At 43.7% G+C, this 20,011-nt stretch overlaps 1 protein-coding gene across 1 annotated transcript; it reads left to right on the top strand.

Annotated features, from left to right (window-relative positions):
* Positions 1–1,476: 1,476 nt before the first annotated feature.
* On the top strand, positions 1,477–14,175 carry UCMA (upper zone of growth plate and cartilage matrix associated). Its single transcript, XM_054016357.1, has 5 exons — positions 1,477–1,576; positions 2,105–2,170; positions 2,292–2,387; positions 8,393–8,491; positions 13,631–14,175. The coding sequence occupies exons 1-5, from the start codon at positions 1,519–1,521 to the stop codon at positions 13,726–13,728; spliced, it is 417 nt and encodes a 138-aa protein (XP_053872332.1). The 5' UTR covers positions 1,477–1,518; the 3' UTR covers positions 13,729–14,175.
* The last annotated feature ends 5,836 nt before the right edge of the window (positions 14,176–20,011 follow it).

Below are 20,011 nucleotides of genomic sequence, written 5' to 3'. Positions count from 1 at the left end.
TTCTTGAATTTACAGTTTCCCTCTAATGCACACAGATTTAGATACTGATATGGCAGAAAGTATAGATAGTTGTTACTAGAGGGTGCTTTCATCTAGCAGACAAAAGTATAACAAGATCCAATGTCTGGAAGCCAAAGCTAGACAAATTCAACCTGGAAATTAGGTGTACATATTTAAAAGTGAGGGTACTTACCCATTGGAATAAGCCAACAAGCGATGTGATAGATTCTCCACCGCTTGAAGTCTGTAAGTCAAGACTGGATGTCATCCTAAGAGATATGCTGAAGCTTAGCCTAAAGTTGTTGGACTTGATGCAGAAATCACTGGGTGACATTCTACGGCTTGTGCTATGCACGAGGTGATTGTAACGGTTCTTACTGGCCTTAAAATCTGTTAGTCTTATTTCCAGAATGTAAGTTTCTGAAAGCCATTTCCACAGATGAGTGCCCTGCAATATGATAATATAAGAAGCTCAAAAGTAGCCCTAGGCAATATTCAGGTTCTTTTGGAGTTCTTCAAGGAGTCAGGCAATTCAAACATCCATCCAAACATCAGACAAGGTGTTACACTAAAACTTTGGTTACCTGAGCCACAGTTATCCAAAAATTCCTCTTATTTAAAATGAGGTCATGTCTCTTGACCTGCATCATACTCATTAGGTAGCCAAACTCCTCCCAACCTTATCCACATTATTTTTATATTCCACATACTGTTAAGATAAACAAGGTTTGACTGTGCTGCTGCTACATATTCCCAGCTCTGGGCACATACTCAATGGCTTTCCAGAAGATCAGAGGGATAGAATTCCAGACACTATGTAATGTACATCAATTTTAAGGCCCCTTTATGCTGCCAGTGCTATGTGAAGGGGCCTTTGTGCATCTGAGAATTCAGGCCCTAATGTTTATGTCCTCAGTGACACCTGTGCAGTCGCATTGCCTTCAATGGCACTTGCACAGGTGTAAATGAATGAACATAGTAAACCATTCTGCTAGTAATGCACTAACAGCAATAGAACCAGGCTCCTTTCTCAGCTGTGCTGCCTCTGGAGGGCTAACGGAAGTTTAAAAAGCACTAAAAACTTCTTATAGCCACTAAACTCGCTAGATTTGACTCTGATACAGGCAGAGAGCAGATCTGCCGAGTACAAAGGGTTTTTTCCCCGGAGCTTAATTGCACTTTAAACTATATACAATAGATGACAAAAAGAATATGCTGTATAATCTTTTGCTTATAATAGTCATCTCCCAGTCAGGCCATCCCAACTGCCTGTCAGTTTGTAACTCTGACTTCCATCAAAATGCTGATGACCACAGGATATATCTCATATAGATGTTTTCAAGTTGCCTGAAACCTCCTTTGGGCTGGCAAGGAGTACTACCCAGTGCCCCTCCTTCCCCCGACATCCCAGCTCCCTGCTTCCTTTTCCAGCTAACAGGAGGAATTTGCAACCAGATCTCAGGAAACTTCTTGTGATAGTCACTATTTTTCAGAGGAGTCAACCGGAGCGCAACAAAGATGAACTGGAAAGAAATCCTTTTTCTCTCTTGCCTTGCAACTTTTGTGCTCTTGGTTGGTATGTATGATCCAGAGTACTAATAATGCTAGCAGGAAACATAGAATTTCAGGAAGGAATGAGAGAAATCTGAACTCGTGTCATTGGGGTAACATAAGAACATGGTCATTTTCCACATTGCTAGTCAAATGAGCATGAGAATCTGTGAGAAACTAATCTAATCCACTGTAATCTATTACAATCTCTAAAGGATTAAGGCATCAAGTTACACGAAGAATACACAGACAATTTTTTAAATATAATGGGATAAACTGGACTAAATGTCCTTATAGGTCTTGTTAATTGCTATTTTTATGATTTTCTACAAAAATTAAAACTGGGAACACAAAAATATATATCTGCATAGCTGCTGATTGTACTGTTGCTCTTGCTGTGTAAAAGTGAATTTCCCAAGCAGGTTGTTAGTGGACTGCAGGATTTTTAAGGTTTTAGCAGGTAGCAGCTTTCAACATCTGCTTGAGGTTTTTCCTGTGGGATGCTGCATTTCTTCACTGAACTCAATACTATGTTTGTGCTGTTGTCATCCAGTTCTTGAGGAAAGCGACAGCGCTGCTGTGGGCACCAGGAAGGCAGCTGGGGAAGAGGACAAGGAAAGTAAGTGGAGCTGCAAATTTCAGGAGGGAGAGGAGAAAAGTTGCTCCTACGGCTTTCAAATGTACATTGATGCCCCTATTTACTATCCATGGCCGATCAAGTCCTCTCTTTTTGCTTTCAGGTGTGAAAAAGAAGATTTTTATACAAGAATCGGATGCCTCTAACTTCTTCAAAAAGCGTGGCAAGCGAGCCACCAAATCCAGAGATGAGCTCAATGGTGAGGCTGTTCAGGAGTGTTTATGGAAAGCTGTATTTTCTTTGCCCCTCTTTCATCTCCCGCTTCCCTTGAGACAGTCCTAAGTTGCCTGCTACTCTCTACAAGGATTTATTCACCGATCAAAGTTGTTGTTGTTGCTTTTGGATTAGAACAGGTTTCTTCTCAATTATCTACATTTTAAATTATGGACTGTACCTACAAAGAGCAATTGGGGGGGGGGGGGGGGGCAGCCAAAGGGATAGTGTGTGAGCGAGAGGGGGTGGAAATGTAATTTTTATTAATTGAATAAAAATAATATGGGAGAAGGACAAAATATTGAACTTTATAGACTTCCAGTTTGGAAGATTTAGGGCATATCGAATCATTTCTGGGTGGGTGAAGGGATCGGTCGTTACTGAATTCTCCAAAATGAGGTTTGTTCATTGGCATCTTTTTAAATGAGGCAAGAGGTAACTTTGGAAAATGAAATATTTTTCATCCACAAAATCTCTTGAAATTGGCTAATAGCACTGAAGTGGATGCCAATTCCTTGGTTTTCAAAAGGGCTGAGACATATAGCAGGGCAGACCGAGCTCAGCAGGCTGTTGTAGGAGGTGCAGGACAGCACGGTGAAGTGAATATAGGGGCTTATTTAGTTCCTCTCCTCAGCTCCTTTCACACCGTCATCTTATGAAAGCTGGTAAATAACAAGCAGGTTTCAGGCCCAGTGCTGAATGAGTGTTTTCAGCTCTTCTTGGAAAACATTTGCAAATGTAGCATTAAGAAATATGCACCTGGCTTCTGCAACACCGTTTTATTTCCACATGGAATGGAAAACATAACTGAATTCACATGGCTTGTTTGCTGAAGCACTGAAGAGGATAACAGTCCCAAGTCAGTGAATTTATCTGTTCTCTGGTTCAACAAAACGTCAGCTAGGTTATTGGGAGAGATGTTAACCTTTCAGTAATAATATGAAAATTAGCTCAGTTAAAGGGCAAGGAAGAGCTGATTTAACTGGTAACACTTTAAAATACAGGGCACAAATATCATGTATCTACTGTATAATAGTATGTTAACCGTTGACTATTTAATTACATTGTAATTACCAGGTAGTGTCCATGTAATTGGGTAATAAACATATAGGAGGAGGAGGATAATGTGTGTCCCTTCTAACATTACAGGTAAGTTATAACAGGGTCTATAAAAACAATACTTGCTTTGAGGTAACCGATAAAGTAATATTTTAATGAGGTGCAATTTTTTAGGGTTATATAAAGTGAGCACGATTAACCTTCTGCCATTCCATTGCTGATCTCAGTTACTTGATGGGCTATTGTCCAGAAGCAATATACCATGTAACCTATTTTCCCAGACATTTAATAAAGTCATTGGGTCAGAATGTATTCTCATTTGCATCAGGGTAAACCCACTGAAAGTCACTATTCCAATACACAGTTCCACTGAAGTGAACGGGTTTACACTGCTGTGACTCAGAGCAAAATTTGGCCCATTGGTTTTATTAAATATGCACAGGCGTGCAGATTATATGGTCATTACTTGTGGATGATGTTCCACAAAATAACTGAGCAGCGGGACTGTCCATGATTCAGCCTCCTGATGTTCAACCTGGGATCAGGCTGAGATACAGAGCTTTGTAGTGGTAAGGTCTGATCTGTAGAACTCCCTCCCTAACAAAATCTATCCAGAATCCACAGAGTCATTGTACATCCTTTCTGTTTAATCCAGTTTAACCAAGAACCTCCATTTCCATCCATCCTTCCATGCATTAGTGATCTGGTGATGGGGAGCTTTAGCTGGGACACTGGGCCCAGATTATGATTTTACTGTTGATGGTCTCCCCTCTCACCATGTGCAGCACACATGTGCTTGGCAATAAAGTGCTTAATAAATTAAACAGTTTCATGATATTTGTGTCCTGTAACACAAAGGGCTAACTGTCAGGCACTTCCTTTGCTATTAAGTGATGTAGAAGTGTCTCTGAACCATGGCAGAAAAATAGGTTAGTCACCCTCCATCAAACAAGTACTGGTTTATTCTATAAAGGGTTGCATCCAGATAGAGATACAGCCAGGCTTTGGCTGATGGGAAACAGAACAATTTCCTCCCACTCAAGATAGTTTGAAGGTACTCATTCTTGTCCAACACTGGCATCAGATGGCACAGTTGGTTACATTACCAGCCAGATTTAATACCTATTTCATCAGTGCACAATTCCGATCACATCCCTGTGTTATGGGTTAAGAGGAGCATGGTGCTTTTTGTCCTAATCCTCTGGGAATATTTAGCATGAACAGAAAATTATACCTTGGAGATGTCCTGATGTCCTGGATCTGACTGGCAATGTGCATGGCAGATCAGAATTGAGGCACATTCGGGAAGCTTATAGTACATCTTCCTTATTCTGTAGCCTGATGTTTTAGAAAGAGGCACTGGCCCATATTTTTCTTTCAGTTACTCTAAGTGGTGTTACACTGGATTTATGCTGCTGTAGGTGAAAGAGGAATTTGACCCATCAGGTTTTTTTCCTATCACTCATCATAAAAAAAAAAAAAAAATGCAAGGAGCCTGTGCCTCTCCAGCACTGTCCTGAAATAAGGATATTTCCAGTTGCCTAAAGCCAACCTGAAACCCAACTGAAGACTGCTAAACTTCCAGTCTAATCAGACCACATCTGAACCAAGTCTGAGTACCAACATAGATGATCATATGCTAAATGTAAGGGCGGTTTTCCCCTTCCCCCAACAAGCAAAGACCTGTACCCCAGCATTGGTACACATTCAAAGTGATGCCAATGAGAAGGAGAACATAAAATACTGTTTATTCTAGGTTGAGTCCAGAAACACGAGACCTTAAGTAGTTGGCAGACTGGAGCAGACCACAGGCCCATCTGCCAACAGTGGCCAATATTACTGGATGTTTCAGAGGAACACCTTCCAAATATAACTAATTGTGCAGTGCTTTACCTTGGGGTCGATACCTCATCCAGAACTACGATAGATCTTGGAACAGAAGATTAACTCAATACTTGTTCCCTTCCATTTTCCTCAGCCATTCTCATCTACTTCCTACAGTTCTTTAATCAGTGGTGATGTTACCTTCTTCTTTCAAGCCAATATATTTATAATCCACTTTCTCAAAGCTATTCTTACATTCATCTCTTTTCCAATGTCACAAAGCAGGTTTCTCAACTTTCAGGTGTTCAACTACTTTTTAAAATACCTACACATGGGAATTGATTTAATACCTATTATCAATATCTATACCTTAAACAAACCCAAAGAAAATGAGCTAATTGCAATTTTCTTTCATTGGTCCCAAGTCTAGCACGATACAGAATTTAGCTCTGCTCTGTTGCGTGAACTCCTCCTGCTTATTCTATCTCAAGGAAAAGCATTCATTTTCCACCTCCTCAAGTTTGCTTCCTGGATTCCATCCTTCACTTCTTTCTACTCATCTGAAATTCACTTTGCTCTGCCTCTGAAGCACTGGACTGGAATATTGTTCTTTCATGTTCTTTTTGCATTGGCTAAGGAGACCTGTTGGACCTTCTCTATTTTGAATACCTATAGTCTTTCCACTAATGACATGTAGGGCCGTCAATACAAACAATTTCATTTGTTTATAGGATTAGACTTGATTATCAGTATTTAACATTTACATTGCCCCCAGGGTGACGCCCCATTGTGCCAGTGTAACCCACACACCTTCTGGGTGCAGTGTTCTGTCCCATCTAGTGGCACTGAGGCCACTTAAAGAGAGAGAGAAAATGACTCTGCTCTACAGCCTGAGCTAACAGCCAGTTGGCTTTTAGCTCATGCGGTAGAGGCTCATGCACTAAGCTCCAGAGGTCCCCAGTTCGATCCCGCCCGCCGATGACCAGGGTCTGTTGGTGTTACACTAGGAACCATACAAGTGTATGGCAAAGGCTTTCTATAAAGTGGTCACAGCTCTTGCTTTCCATTGTCATTTACAAGTGTTCCTTCCCAGAATCTCTCCTAGACAATATTGACTCATGGCAATCTTTGGAAGGGGCAGGATTAGCCAACTCCGTTGTCGTTCAGACAGGCTTCTTTGGCTTGTGCCCTCAGTTATCCAGTAACATTCTTCAGGATTCTCTCAGTTCCGTTCCCAGTCTCATGCATACAATGAGATTTATTCAATTGTCTGAGAGCCTTTTCTTTGGTTGCATCCTATTTGATAATAGGGTGGGACGAGACAGGCCTGGTTCTTGAGAGTTTAACCTTCCTCGTCACCAGTGTGGGTTGCTACCTCTGCAGCAAAGCACTAGTACAGGGGAAATGTGTGGTCTGTGGTGGGAGCTTTTATCTTGTTCATGTTGCTTATTGCCTGAAAAAACACTTGAACTCTTTGGGAATTGATTCAACAAACTAGCTGGTAAAAATTCTCCTGGGTCCCTAAACCAAAGTTACCCTATCTAGGTCTGCCCATCCACTGAGCAAGACCATAATTTATAAAGCCATATTTTAAGAATGGCTGTAAATAGAAACTGGTTATTTACTTTGCATTTTCATGCAAGCCAACAGGTAAAAGGAGAGAGAGAAAGAGTGATGTAAGAAACAGAGGGAAAGAAAATGATGTAAGAAATATGTATAAGCACATGGACATAAGAAACAGATGACATACAAGCATCTTGAGGATATGCACAACAGTTGCATCTCCTACCAAAATACCTTACCAAAAATCTTACCAAATTCCAACTAAAACTCACTTTCCAGAAAAATTCATCTTCTGGCAGGGAGGACCCTTCTAAGATTGGACCCTAAATTATCACCAGGCAAGGTGCAAATGACCAAAACAGGGCAAGATGATATCATCTTCCTAGCTGTTTTAATGAGATTTCAACCCAAAATGGCAGAAATCTCACAAAATTAGCTTTTCCTGTTCACTTTCTGCCATCTTGGGCAGAAATAGTGTGACTGAAGAAAGTCACACAAGATTTCCACCATCTGGGCCTATATCCAAACCAGGGCCAGATCCTTGGTTCAAGATCCAAAAGGTAGAGACAGAAGGGTATTAGGTCATCTTGCTGCCTCACCAGTCTTGGGGACAGCCAGGGTATGGTTTGGCCCCCAGTGCAATTTAGAGAGACTTGAAATCTACTCTAAATTATGCTGGCTGTTTATAGCCCCCTAGGATCTATTCTGTCGACCAGGATTGCTGGAGCACAAGGGACTCTTGCCATACCACCTCCTGCCCCAGCATGCCCCAGAGAAGAGGAGATGACTATGCCACGAGAGGAGGAGCCTGCTATGTCATCTTTGCCACCCTGGAATTCCCCTGTGCAAGAGCAGTTCTCCAGCCAGCTGTTTCAGCCAGCTCTCTGTCCCCCATTGGAACAGCTGAAAGGGCACAGAGCAGGGTCAAAGATTGGGAACACAATCCCAAAACACAATCAGGTTCGGAATCAAGGCTTTGATTCCAATACACACCCTGAAATTAAAGATTGACTGTATCAGAGGCTTCAATTTGGGCTCCTGTCTATTTGAAAACGTAGCGAACTTTTCAACAAACATGGTATGCATTTTGACATTGTAATAATACCCCGAAGCCAGCTAATGTCATCTGATTTCATTTTCATTGGGAACTTTTTATTAGGAAGTTTTAACTAGTAGACATTTATCATAGGGTTTTAAATCATTGGACAAATATGATAATTACAATCCACCAAACTAAATTAGAACAACCTGTGTTTTACCTATGGAATTTAAAAGGCATAACACAGGAGCTAGCAATTTCTCTACCAGCATCATTGCATGTATTGTTTCATTGTGCTTCACAACGGGATGATGAAATACAGATTGTCTAGTTCTTAGAAAGCCTCCTGTAAACAAGGATTTTAACAACTAAGCCTCCAGTGAAAGCCCAGGATACAGGTGCGGCTATACAAGGCTAATCAGATTCATTGGGTTTTGAGGACAAAAGTTATGCTCTGGCTTCTTAAGATTTTTTTGCTGCTAATACGATCAACATCTCTTACGCAGCGGAGACCCGGCAAATGCTGATTGCTGACGAGCAAAGGAGGGAGTACTTTGAAGAGCAAAGGAACGAGTTTGAGAATTTTGTCAAGGAAGAACGTAAAGGTAAGAACAGCAAAACAACAAATTGTGAAACTTTAGATGGAGGCTGGCAGGATATTATTATTATCACTGTTATTTAACATTGATATGGTGGCAGCACCTAAAGGCCACAATGAGATTGGGCCCTGTTACGCTAGGTGCTGTACAAACGTATAATAAATGACAGCCCCTGCCCCAAAGAACTTGCAATCAAACTCTTTGCTCGAGAGAGCAACTCTTGCCAAATTCTACAGAGGTTTCACATCGTTCATTCCCACAGGCTCAATGTTCCGTCCTATACCATACGATTTATATCCCCACCTACTGGTGATGCTCTAATTCTAGTTAGGAATATATAATGGGATTCCAGGTTTGCATTTCCTAGGAGTGCTTCTATGGAGTCTCTTCACTGTCACTGCCTGGAGGACACTGCCACTGCGAAAGCCTATTCCATGAGGTTTTATTTATTACCTTAAGATGAAAAGCGCTGCTGGAATGAGGCTTCCGTTTATTGGGATGGGAATTTAGGAATGGAGAATGTCTCTTGGATTGCATTTCCTCACTGCTTCCACACATTCTAGCCAGACTGCTCTTGTAAAGTCACTGCTAACCAGTATGAGCAGCAACTCCTCCATGCCACATACTGTACCTGGAGGCCATCATTTGGGGGCATTCCACATCCCACATATCTGAAACCCCTCTGGTTTCAATTGGGCTTTGCATCCTGCCTGGTAACACTTCCATCTGAGGAATGTGCATGACAGTAGCACCCTGTGTTTAGCAATAGAATCACTATACAAAACCGCAGGAGATTGAAGAGTGGGTAGTTTTAAATGCCGGCTGCATGCAGTATCATGGAACCAGGAGGTGAGAGGCAGCTTTTACTAGCAATTTCCCTGCATTTATCAATTAAAGATTAGCACATGGATAAACCAATACACAGTGGGGATACGTGTTTTGATAAAGGTCAAACAGCAGAACTGGCACTAGAACCCAGGTCACCTGACTCTCAGTCCAGTGCTCTAAAAATTTGAGCAGAAGCCCAGAACATGAGCCAATGACTTGCTGTGTGACATTGAGGAATGACTTGCCTAGTTTACCCATCTGTAAAGTTAGGCTACATCAGAGAGGAACTGTGGGGCCTGATTAATTAATGCTTGTAAAACACTTTCGGATCCCTGAATGAACAATGTTAGAGAAAGGCAAAGTAGAACATCAAAGAAATGTAGGTCTGGAAGGGACCTCAAGAGGTCATCAAGTCCAGCCCCTCACGCTTACCAAGTAAACCTAGACCATCCCGGACAGGTGTTTGTTCAACCTGTCCTTAAAATCCTCCAGTGACGGGGATTCCACAACCTCCCTTGGAAGCCTATTCCAGAGTTTAACTACCCTTAGAGTTAGAAAGTTTTTCCTAATATCTAACCCAAATCTCCCAGGCTGCAGATTAAGCCCGTTCCTTCTTGTCCTATCTTCAGTGGACATGGAGAACAATTGATCACTGTCCTCTTTATAACACCCCTTCACATATTTGGTGACTGTTACAAGGTCCCCCCTCAGCCTTCTTTCCTCAAGCCAAAACAAGGCAATTTTTTCCCATCTTTCCTCTTAGTCAGATTTTCTAAACCTTTGATCATTTTTGTTGCGCTCCTCTGGACTTTCTCCAGTTTGTCCACAACTTTCCTAGAGTGTGGCTCCTAGAACAGGACACAAACTCCAGCTGAGGCTGCACTAGTGCCGAGTAGACTATTATCTTCCATGTCTTACATACAACACTACTGTTAATACACCCCAGCATGATATTAGCCTTTTTCGCAACAGCAACACATTGTTGATTCACATTCAATTTGGGATCCATTGTAACTTCCAGATCCTCTTCAGCCGTGCTACTGCCTAGCCAGTTATTTCCCATTTTGTGCATTTAATTTTTCCTTCCTAAATGTAGTACTTTGCACTTATCTTTATTGAATTTCATCTTATTGACTTCAGACCAAGTCTCCAATTTATCCATGTCGTTTGGAATTCTAATCTTGTCCTCTAAAGTACTTGCAACACCTCCTACCTTGGGGTCATCTGCATATATTATAAGCATACTCTCCACTCCATTATTCAAGTCACTAATGAAAATATTTTTGCTTCTCAGCCATTGTATTGATATAAGTGGAAAGATGTCCAGTTTTTTTTGTATATTTAGCCAACAAAAATATGAGATAATCCAGTCTAGAAGGGGTTCTTGAAGAGAACAAAGAGGACAAAATTACTTTTAAATTGACTTTTTAGACTAGTTGTATGCAACTAAATAGTTCCTCCAAATTTCTGGAAATAGACATCTAAATAAAACAAGAACAGTTTTCTTTCTTCGTGGTTGTCTTTCTTCCAGTCATGGCGGCATTTCTTTCTATGTATATTTTTTCCCTACACTTGATACTTTTCTCACTTTGCCCATAACAAACTTTAGACCCAAGACCTCATTGACAGGGTACGAACGGGGGACATTAACAGCGCAGTTATTCAGTTAGTAAACCCAGTGCTCTTGTGTGATGCACTCCCATTACTATGAGATAGGGATGACCCTATGACAACAGTCTTTCAGATATGCCTCCATATTTTTTCTGTACGGTGGAGACTATACTTGCAGTAAGAAAGCGTTCCATAACAGACCTTCCCAAAAGAAATGACCAAGTGGCCTTATAGACATTTCAGCTAGTTTCCTCCAGAGAATGAGTAGGGAAAACCATTTGTGGGATGACTGTTTGGTGAAGTGGTCAAAAGTAAAGACAGCAACGGAAGGGACTGGTTTTCACTTGATGGCATAATAAACACATCCATTGAGGTATTTCTGAAACCTCCCATCGAGGTGGCTAAGCAAGACAAATTCTAAACAGCACTGCTGTACATTCTTTTTAAAGAGGAAAATGATTCTAATGGTAAGAACTCACCCAAAAGCGTTAGTTATTTTTATTGCCCCATCTTTATTACATTTTTGGTTTCATGCCAGAATGATCCTGGAGACACATGTACAGAATATGAGAGTCTATTGTTTTGAGAAGATTGACAAAATAGTCTGACTTTCCAGTTAAAATAAATAATTTCCACCTCTTATATAGCACCTTTCATCAGTAGATCTCAAAGCGCTTTACAGAGACAGTCGCTATCATTATCCCCATTTTACAGATGGGGAAACCGAGGCAGATAATGGTGAAATGACTTGCCCAAGGCCACTCAGCAGGCCAGTAGCACAGCTAGGAATAGACTCCAGGTCTCCCGGGTCCCAGTCCAGTGCTCTATCCACACTGTTTTAAAATGGTGCTTTGGAAAATGTCTATATTTGTGCCTTCGAGAAAAAAAGAGACTCGGGGCTTGTCTCCACTTACCATGGATCGATGCTGTGGCAATCGATCCACCGGGGGTCGATTTAGCAGGTCTTGTGAAGACGCACTAAATCGATCGCTGATCGCTCTCCTGTCGACTCTGCTACTCCACTGGAATGAGAAGCATAAGGTAAGTCAGTGGGAGAGTTTCTACCATCGACCCAGCATGGTGTAGACACCGCAATAAGTCGACCTAAGGTACGTTGACTCCAGCTATGTTATTCACGTAGCTGGAGTTGCGTAACTTAGGTTGACTTAACCCCATAGTGTAGACCTGCCCTTAGGAAATTAAATGTAGCCTTAAGAAGCCTAAAAACCTGATGACCATTTTTATCCTTTACCTGCTAGTCCTGACACTGGACACACTGTGCTGCGGTGGGCCTGTGCCATACTACTGAAATTAACCTTAGAATACCGGCATTGTCCAACCAAATAAGTACTTAAGTGAGTGTGGATATTAAGATGCACCTATCCAAAGTTTATGTGAAGTCCAGAATTTACACTTGTTAATGGGTGATCAGCACACACCTGTTACATTCAGCAGCACAGCAGGTGCAGGCTAACTTGACAATAGCTTGAGCATTCTTTATCCATCAGATAGTTAATCTGGACTTCGCGCAGCCATGTGATCCAGATATACGGGGGACGTATCTGGGACACTCAAAGCCCAGTTGGCAAATGTGAGTGACACCATTGTGTGACATTCAGAGTAACTTAGGTCATCTAGAGCCCAACGCTCAAAGCATCGCCAAGGTGATGCATCCTGCTGTGCTATCAAATGTGCCAGCTAGGACCATTCCAGTGACTTCAGTAGCATATAAACGGGTGGCACCATGGCCTATGGCGGACCAGCAGCTAAAGGGTTAATGAATGATTTGACGAACCATACATCGAAATAAATAAAATGTAAGGCAACCTTTCGCCACTTCCCCAAGATCACGCATAGTGAACATTAAAACCCTCCCATTAATTGTGTGTTTGCAAGGTTAATACAAAGCTACTGCAGTGATGGGGCGGGTAGGTACCTAGATAGATCAACCTGGAATAGTAAGCCTGGATCCAGTATATGTTGGAGGTAGGAAGAGGGTCATGCTGTGCAAAATATTCACAACAAAACCCAGAGGCCCATGTAATTTACCTCTTTTTTGTTATAGTCTAGAAACTCTGCACGTTGCAAGGTTTGCTAATGTTCATGAACACTAAACTTCTGAGCAAACCCAGACCTTGTTTCAAGAAAACTGAGCAGGCTTGGGGGTTTGCAAGGAAATCCTGCAAAAATCTCTCTCTAGGCTCCTATACTGGCACTGGCACCGGCACCCACCACCAAACTGTGTGAGTGCCACATCACATGGATGTATCATGAGAATAGGTGCAAGTTCGTGCTTTCGACCAAGATTTGCATTGACATTTGTTGTTTTTGTTTTTTTAAAACTCCAACTGAAAGATGGGGCTGAGGAAAGCTCCCAAATCAGAGGTGGACCCGAGTCACAAAACAAGGATTCAGAGCTGAACATTGCAAGTGATAGCTGCCCTTACAATGGGCCAAACACCTACATTCAAACCCTCCGTCTTTGGGGAAGCACATTGGGCCTAAACTACCCCACAACCTCCCTTTATATGTTACATACCGCTTGAGAGACAGGGATGCACAGTCGGAGATTTGAGAGCCAACAGTCCACTCCTTGCCACCATTTCAATGCTGCTAGCACATTTGGCATTAGATTAGTTGGCTGTCAGAAAATGAATCGCAGTTCACATTGTCTCTTGTTCTTTCCGCTCCCACCCCCATTTACAGAGCAGCAGGAGAGAAGCCGGGAACAGATCGAGCAATGGCGTCAATATCACTACGACGGTCTCTACCCGTCTTACATGTACAACCGTCACCACATCTAGATGTGAGAAGCGTGAACTAAAAAAAAGTTAAATATGTGCTGACTAAGCCGTTCACAGGACACCAAAGAAGCAACCCCGTTTCCAAAGTCTTGGCCATGTCATGGATCCCACTGTGGAATCTACTCCACCAAGCCCTCCTCCTATATTATTTGCATTGACTCTGTTTTAATGGATAGAGCTTCTCATAGGGTGCTGCTTTGCTTTGTATTTTGAGGTGCTTGTATGTGTGACAAAGTCTGGATTTAAAGCACAAAAGTGGAACAGTGCAGACAGAATTAGGTCCTTGAGACACGTATAAATCAGGATAGTTTAGGCTGTTTAGAATTTGTCCCATGTAAACAGATAAGAATGTGTTTTTTTTAAATCACTGTATCTTGGGAATCACTGAAAAGAAAAGCTATGTTTGCTGTAATCCCAGGGTCTCTATAATGTTTTATTTTAAGTGGAAAAAAAAGGAACTGTATTAACATTCGAATAGTTGTTAATTAAACAGTAGTATTAGCTTCTGCAATATCACTCAATATTACTCCTCCTTACTAATTTTATAAATAATGGAAATTTCTGTGTGTGTGAAAGAATATAACTTCCTTTTTAACTATCATCAGTCCCTTCAAGATGCATAAGCAGCTAGTGATGTAAGTTATATGCAGGAAAAATAATAACAAGAAAGTTTGAAACTACCCTTAGACTTGCGTTTACACAGTAGAAATGATTCCTCTACATGATTCCTTTTCTAGCCAGCCATTAAATAACTATCTTCACTTTCTATAATGGCTGTTTATCAATAAACATAGCTTCATAGAATAGTAGGGTTGGAAGAGACCTCAGGAGGTCTTCTAGTCCAATCCCCTGCTCAAAGCAGGACCAACACCAACTAAATCAAGCCAACTTTGTCAAGCCGGGCCTTAAAAACCTCTAAGGAAGGAGATTCCACCACCTCCCTAGGTAACCCGTTCCAGTGCTTCACCACCCTCCTAGTGAAATAGTGCTCCACCATCATTCTAGTACGAGCTAGGATCACACTAGGGATCTTCCATCTGGAGGATAGGTCCATCAATGGCTATTAGCCAGAATGGGCAGGGATGGTGACCCTAGCCTCTGTTTGCTAGAAGCTGGGAACATAGGTACTGGAACTAGGGGTGCTGCCACACCCCCTGGCTTGAAGTGGTTTCCATCATATACAGGGTTTACAGTTTGGTTAAATGGCTCTCAGCACCCCACTATATAAATTGTTCCAGCACCCCTGGCTGGAAACAGACAACAGGGGATGGATCACTTGATGATTACCTGTTCTGGTAATTCCTCTGTAGCACTTGGCATTGGGCACTGTCAGAAGACAGGATTCTGGCTAGATGGACTATTAATCTGACCCATTCTTATGTTCTTATCTGTATACTAGAAGCTCTGTTAACTGGGGCAAAATTAATCAGAGCCTGTGGCAGTTGTTCATGGGGAGGAGGCATGGAGAGACAATTTCTCTCATGGGGAAACCTTCTCAAACCAGCAATTCTTATAGGAATGAGGGAAGGAGAACACAGGGAACACATGGAAAGATGCCCCAGCACAATAATGTCTTTGTGGAGGACCAAGAGCTGGGGGAGGGGACACATTTTTAAGATGTAATATCTCACAACAGGGAGGATTAAACACTTAACTATGCTGCTAGCTTGCAAATCTAAGCATAGCACCACTGGAAGCTTTGGCTAATTATCCTGCTATTAACCAAAGGAGGGAAATCCCTGCAGAAATGCTAGTGCTAAGAGCTAGTTACTTTCTTTTTCAAATGCACTTAACCGGGAAAGGCATCTGGAGCTCTCTACTCAGAGATCTATAAAAACCTTGGCTGTACCACCTGTCAATGTAGGGCAAATGTGATGAGTCAGGATCACTTGCAGGGATCAGAAAGTAATTCAGTTTCCTTCATATTACAGACACAAAGAAGCGGGGCATGATCAAATAAGTTTGAGAACCATGGAATTAATGTGTCAGTTGAGTTTCTCCTCCATTCCTCTGAGAAAGCCCTGTCTCCAGCATAAACAAACTTCACTCCGGTACTTCATTCCATTGTGCCTACAGAGTCCTGGAGATCCTTTAGGTATCCCTGGCCCAGACCACTTAGGGCCTTGAAAATGAGGATCAAGACCTTAAACTCAATGGAGTCGTCTAAAGGAAGCGCCAGCAGAGCAAATGGAAGTCAGGCCTAACATGCTCATGGCAACCCATGTCACTGAGAAGATGAGGTGCTCCATTTTGCACCAAGTGCAGTTTTCTCAGAGATGACACTTTTAAGGCCAGGTAAACTCACGGGTGCCATTTAAGGGGGGCGCGGAGGGGGACTCCTTCCCCCCCTGAGTTTTATACCACCATCTGGGAACGACATTACTCGCTCCTTTCCATGTCGTTTGCTTCTCTCCCGCCTCCCCTCACCGGCCCGTTCTTTGCTCAGCGAATAAGAATGCAGAGGTATATCTGGCAGAGCCAATGGCAGGGCTGGGAGCTTCTGCAGCACTTTTTCATTCCCAAAACAAACAGGCTCAGGAGTGGTAGGAGAAAGGAAGCAAGCTCTGTGCTTAGGTCCGAAGACGCTTACTGCAGATTTCATCATGATCTGCCCCTCGCCTTCACATGTTGACCGATTAAAAAGGCAGGAGCAAGCCCTTTGTGACACTGATAGATATGAGGCTGCTCGGGCGCGGGAGGGGGCAGAGTCTCACACGCTTGAGTACCATCCATGAATTCCATTGCGGTGTTGTTTACTCTCACCAAGCCTTACAGCAACACACTAGAAATCTCCTTCCAACTTAACCCTTTGTATTTATCGTAACTATGTGTATAAACCCTTCAGTGAACATAAACCCAAGCCAATCTGAACAATTGGGAAGATTTGGCTGTCAAAATTTGTTATAGATCCATGCTGCTAACATCCAAACTTGTATGTCTGATATCTGGGTCAAGGCTCCAAAATTGATATCTCTAGGTTTGGGATTGATACCTCTAGGTCTGTGTTTCCCACAGACAGGGCTGCTGGAATGGAGAGGGGGGGGGCATGGGACCCTGCCCCTCCCACTTTTAAAAGTAGGCAGGTTATGCCCTCCCACTTTTTACTGGCCATGACAGCGAGCGACGAGGAGGGGGCGCAGAGGAGCAAGAGAGGTCAGGGTCTTGTGGGGAAGCGGCAGCGCAGGAGCGGGCCTCGGGGAAAGAGGCTGTGAGAGCATGGGGGCTGGGGAGAAGGGGTGGTGCAGGGGCTGGACCTTGTGAGGAATGGGCGGAGCAAGGCCGGGGGCTTGGGGAGAAGGGATGGGTCTGGGTAGCGCTGGACTCAGCAACAATCTCTTCCCCTTCTGGTACTTGTGTATCCCTCCCACGGAGAGCTGTTGTCCCTTCGTAAGTCTCTGCTGTGGGCCTGTGTCCAGTGCTGAATGGGTGAAAGCGTGTTTTAAATCTGCAGGTTGGGTTGAGGATTTTCTCTGTCTGTCTGTCTTGTCAGGTGGGTGGGAAGGACACACTGACCCCGTTGGCTTCACAGATGGTGTGTCTCCGTGGTTTATTTATTTTTTTACTAATCATAATATCTAGCATCTTTTTGGTGCTTTTCATCTGTAGATCTCAAAGCTCTTTATAAAGCAAGGTTAGGGTTGTTAGTGCTCAGACCTGCTGACTCCCAGCCAGTGTCCTAGCCACTGGACGGCACTGCCTCCCTTATGGGAAAGTCCTGGACTCAAAACCTTTCTAGAGAATGTTTAAACCAGGACTTCTATTGGGTTTGGGAGTAATTTTTACTGAACTCTATTCAGTATCTATAGAATCCTATAAGTTTCATGCTGATTAAATTCTACAGGACTTTTCTGTACAGAGAATAGGGCCCTTGGGGCAAGGATTGTGTCTTCCTATAAATCTGTACTGTGCTGAGCGTGACATGGGTGCCCAAGAAATACCTACTCTCCTCTACCATACCCCGAGACTGGCACCTTTCCCACAAACTATCTCCACCCAGTTTGCCCCTTCAGACGAGTCGTTTTGGGGAAGGCTATTTGTCTCTGTGCACTTCCTATACCCTCTGCACTCAATTTTGCTTTCTAGAACTGCCAAATGCTCCGGTCTCCAGCCATTATCATTATTTTGTAGGGTTCCAAACCATCAGAGGCACTTCGCCGAAGTCCTAGGAAGATGTGGTCCCTGCTCCAAAGAGCTTCCAACCTCAATGTAATTATAATACACACTGCCTGGGGGTAACAAGCAGCAGGGAGGGAATGGTGGAGGGAAAGATGGTAATATGAGTGTAAGCAGAGTCAGGATGAGCTCTACCCTGACATCTGGTGGTGAATTATGGCGAGTGTGGAAAAGAACTCCAGGGGCTGATCTTGTTTGCATAGGCACACCCACTCGCCTGGCATGAAACAACAGCAACTCAAAGTGGTTACTTTGGCTGGTGTGGGATCCCCAGTTTCTTTGTTATTGGGGCAGGAAGAATAAAGTTTTGTTACCCTGATTCTGTGAATCAAGGGCAGTGAACCTGTTGTATGACAGAAGGACTGAGTGAGTCCATCACCATTACCTAAGTAGCACTTGCTTGACAAGGGGCATGGGTTACAAAACCCAGTGAATAGAGAGAGGATGGGAGATTGCTTCTTGGCTCTCTATGAGCTAAGATCAAGCGTAGTACCTGAGGGTATAGTCCCCTTCCTGAGGGGTTGAAACACCAATTGCATTACCTCTTCTCTCCACTGTTGAATGTCAGAGCTAACTTTGATTCCATTAGAAGTCTAATTACAGACTGCTGAGCTGAATTCACTTTGGGCCAATGGTGCACTAGCACTGGGGATCCCCTACTATGAACTGAAATCACAAAAGAGCTGAGATCACTGAGGCTGTGTTAACTAGTGGGGGAGCCAGAACCTATATTGCTAAGCGGCTGGCAAAGCAGCTAGCAGAGTGGAGCCTCATGGGGACGGTTGGAGCGGAGCTGAGCGACTCACAGGTCGGTGAGCAGGGCGGAGCGGCTGGAGAAGCAGCGAGCAGAGCAGAGCGGAGCCTTGTGGGAGCGGCCCAAGGAACGGCTGAAGTGGAGCAGAGCTGAGTGGCTCACAGGTCGGTGAGCAGAGCGGAGCAGCTGCCAGAGCAGTTCGTGGACGGCGGGAGCGGCTCATGGGACAGCTGGTGGAGTGGAGCGGCTCGCGGAGAAGGCTGCGGCGGAACCCCACGGAGAGGCAGCCGGTCGGCCTTGGATCATGTAAGGTGCCCCTTAACACCCTGTGTGCCTCCCCCCCCCCTGCTTGAACTCTGGGGCTGCACTGACCAGGGACAGAGACTTTGGGGGGTTGTTGGACTTTGGGGACTTTGGTGATCCTTGGGTTGCTGGACCCAAGAGACTTTGGGGGGTTGTTGGACTTTTGGGACTTTGGTGATCCTTGGGTTGCTGGTTTCAAGAACCAAAGGGAAAGGACACAGCCCAATTTGCTGGGGTGAGTTTTTTGCTCATGAAGCCTGTTTGTGGTGTTTTTCCAATTTAACGCTGATGTCGTTTACCTCATGTTATTAAACATTTTCTGTTACACTCAGACTCTGTGCTTGCGAGAGGGGAAGTATTGCCTCTTAGAGGCACCCAGGGGGTGGTATGTAATTGTCCCAGGTCACTGGGTGGGGGCTCGAGCCGGTTTTGCATTGCGTTATTGAAACGGAACCCCTAGATACAGAACCCGGCCCTTGTTGCTGCCAACTTAGATGGGCAGAAGGGTTACACGAGTCTCCACTGACAAGAGGTACACATATCGGTGGCAGTGGGATCTTTTTAAATAAGTAAAACAGATCATGTTTAAACTAGTGAAAAGTTGTGGCTCACTTAGGGGCGCATTTACAAGTGCTCAGCGCCCACAACTGGGGCCAGGTTTTCAAAAGCATTCAGCACCCACTGTGGTGAACGGTCTTGAAAATCTGGCCACCTATGCTAAATAGGAGCTGAGCTCTTCTGAAAAATCTAGCCCTTAGTGTGGGTTTGACAGAAACGAGCTGCCGGGCTTTGCACTGGTCACAGCAATAATCAGTACATAAGAGATCGGTGACAACCTGGCAGCTTTCTTCCCTAGTGGGGAAGAGCCAGGATTGATACGCAAGAACCAGGACAGAGTCAGGCTGGGGTCGGAGAGCTGAGAGCAGTTGTAGTACCGGGCTGGAATCAGGAGGAAAGAGTCAGGGTCAGAGTCGGGCGGGTCAGAGACTGGAGATCAAAAAGCAAGGTGAGGTCTGGAGTCACAGCAGGCCAGAAGTCTGTGTGGTTGTCTAG

The sequence above is a fragment of the Malaclemys terrapin genome, chromosome 1 (assembly GCF_027887155.1).
Source record: "Malaclemys terrapin pileata isolate rMalTer1 chromosome 1, rMalTer1.hap1, whole genome shotgun sequence".
Lineage (NCBI taxonomy): Eukaryota > Metazoa > Chordata > Testudines > Emydidae > Malaclemys > Malaclemys terrapin.
The sequence above is the reverse complement of the archived record's forward strand: the minus strand, read 5'-3'. Positions and strand labels throughout refer to the sequence as shown.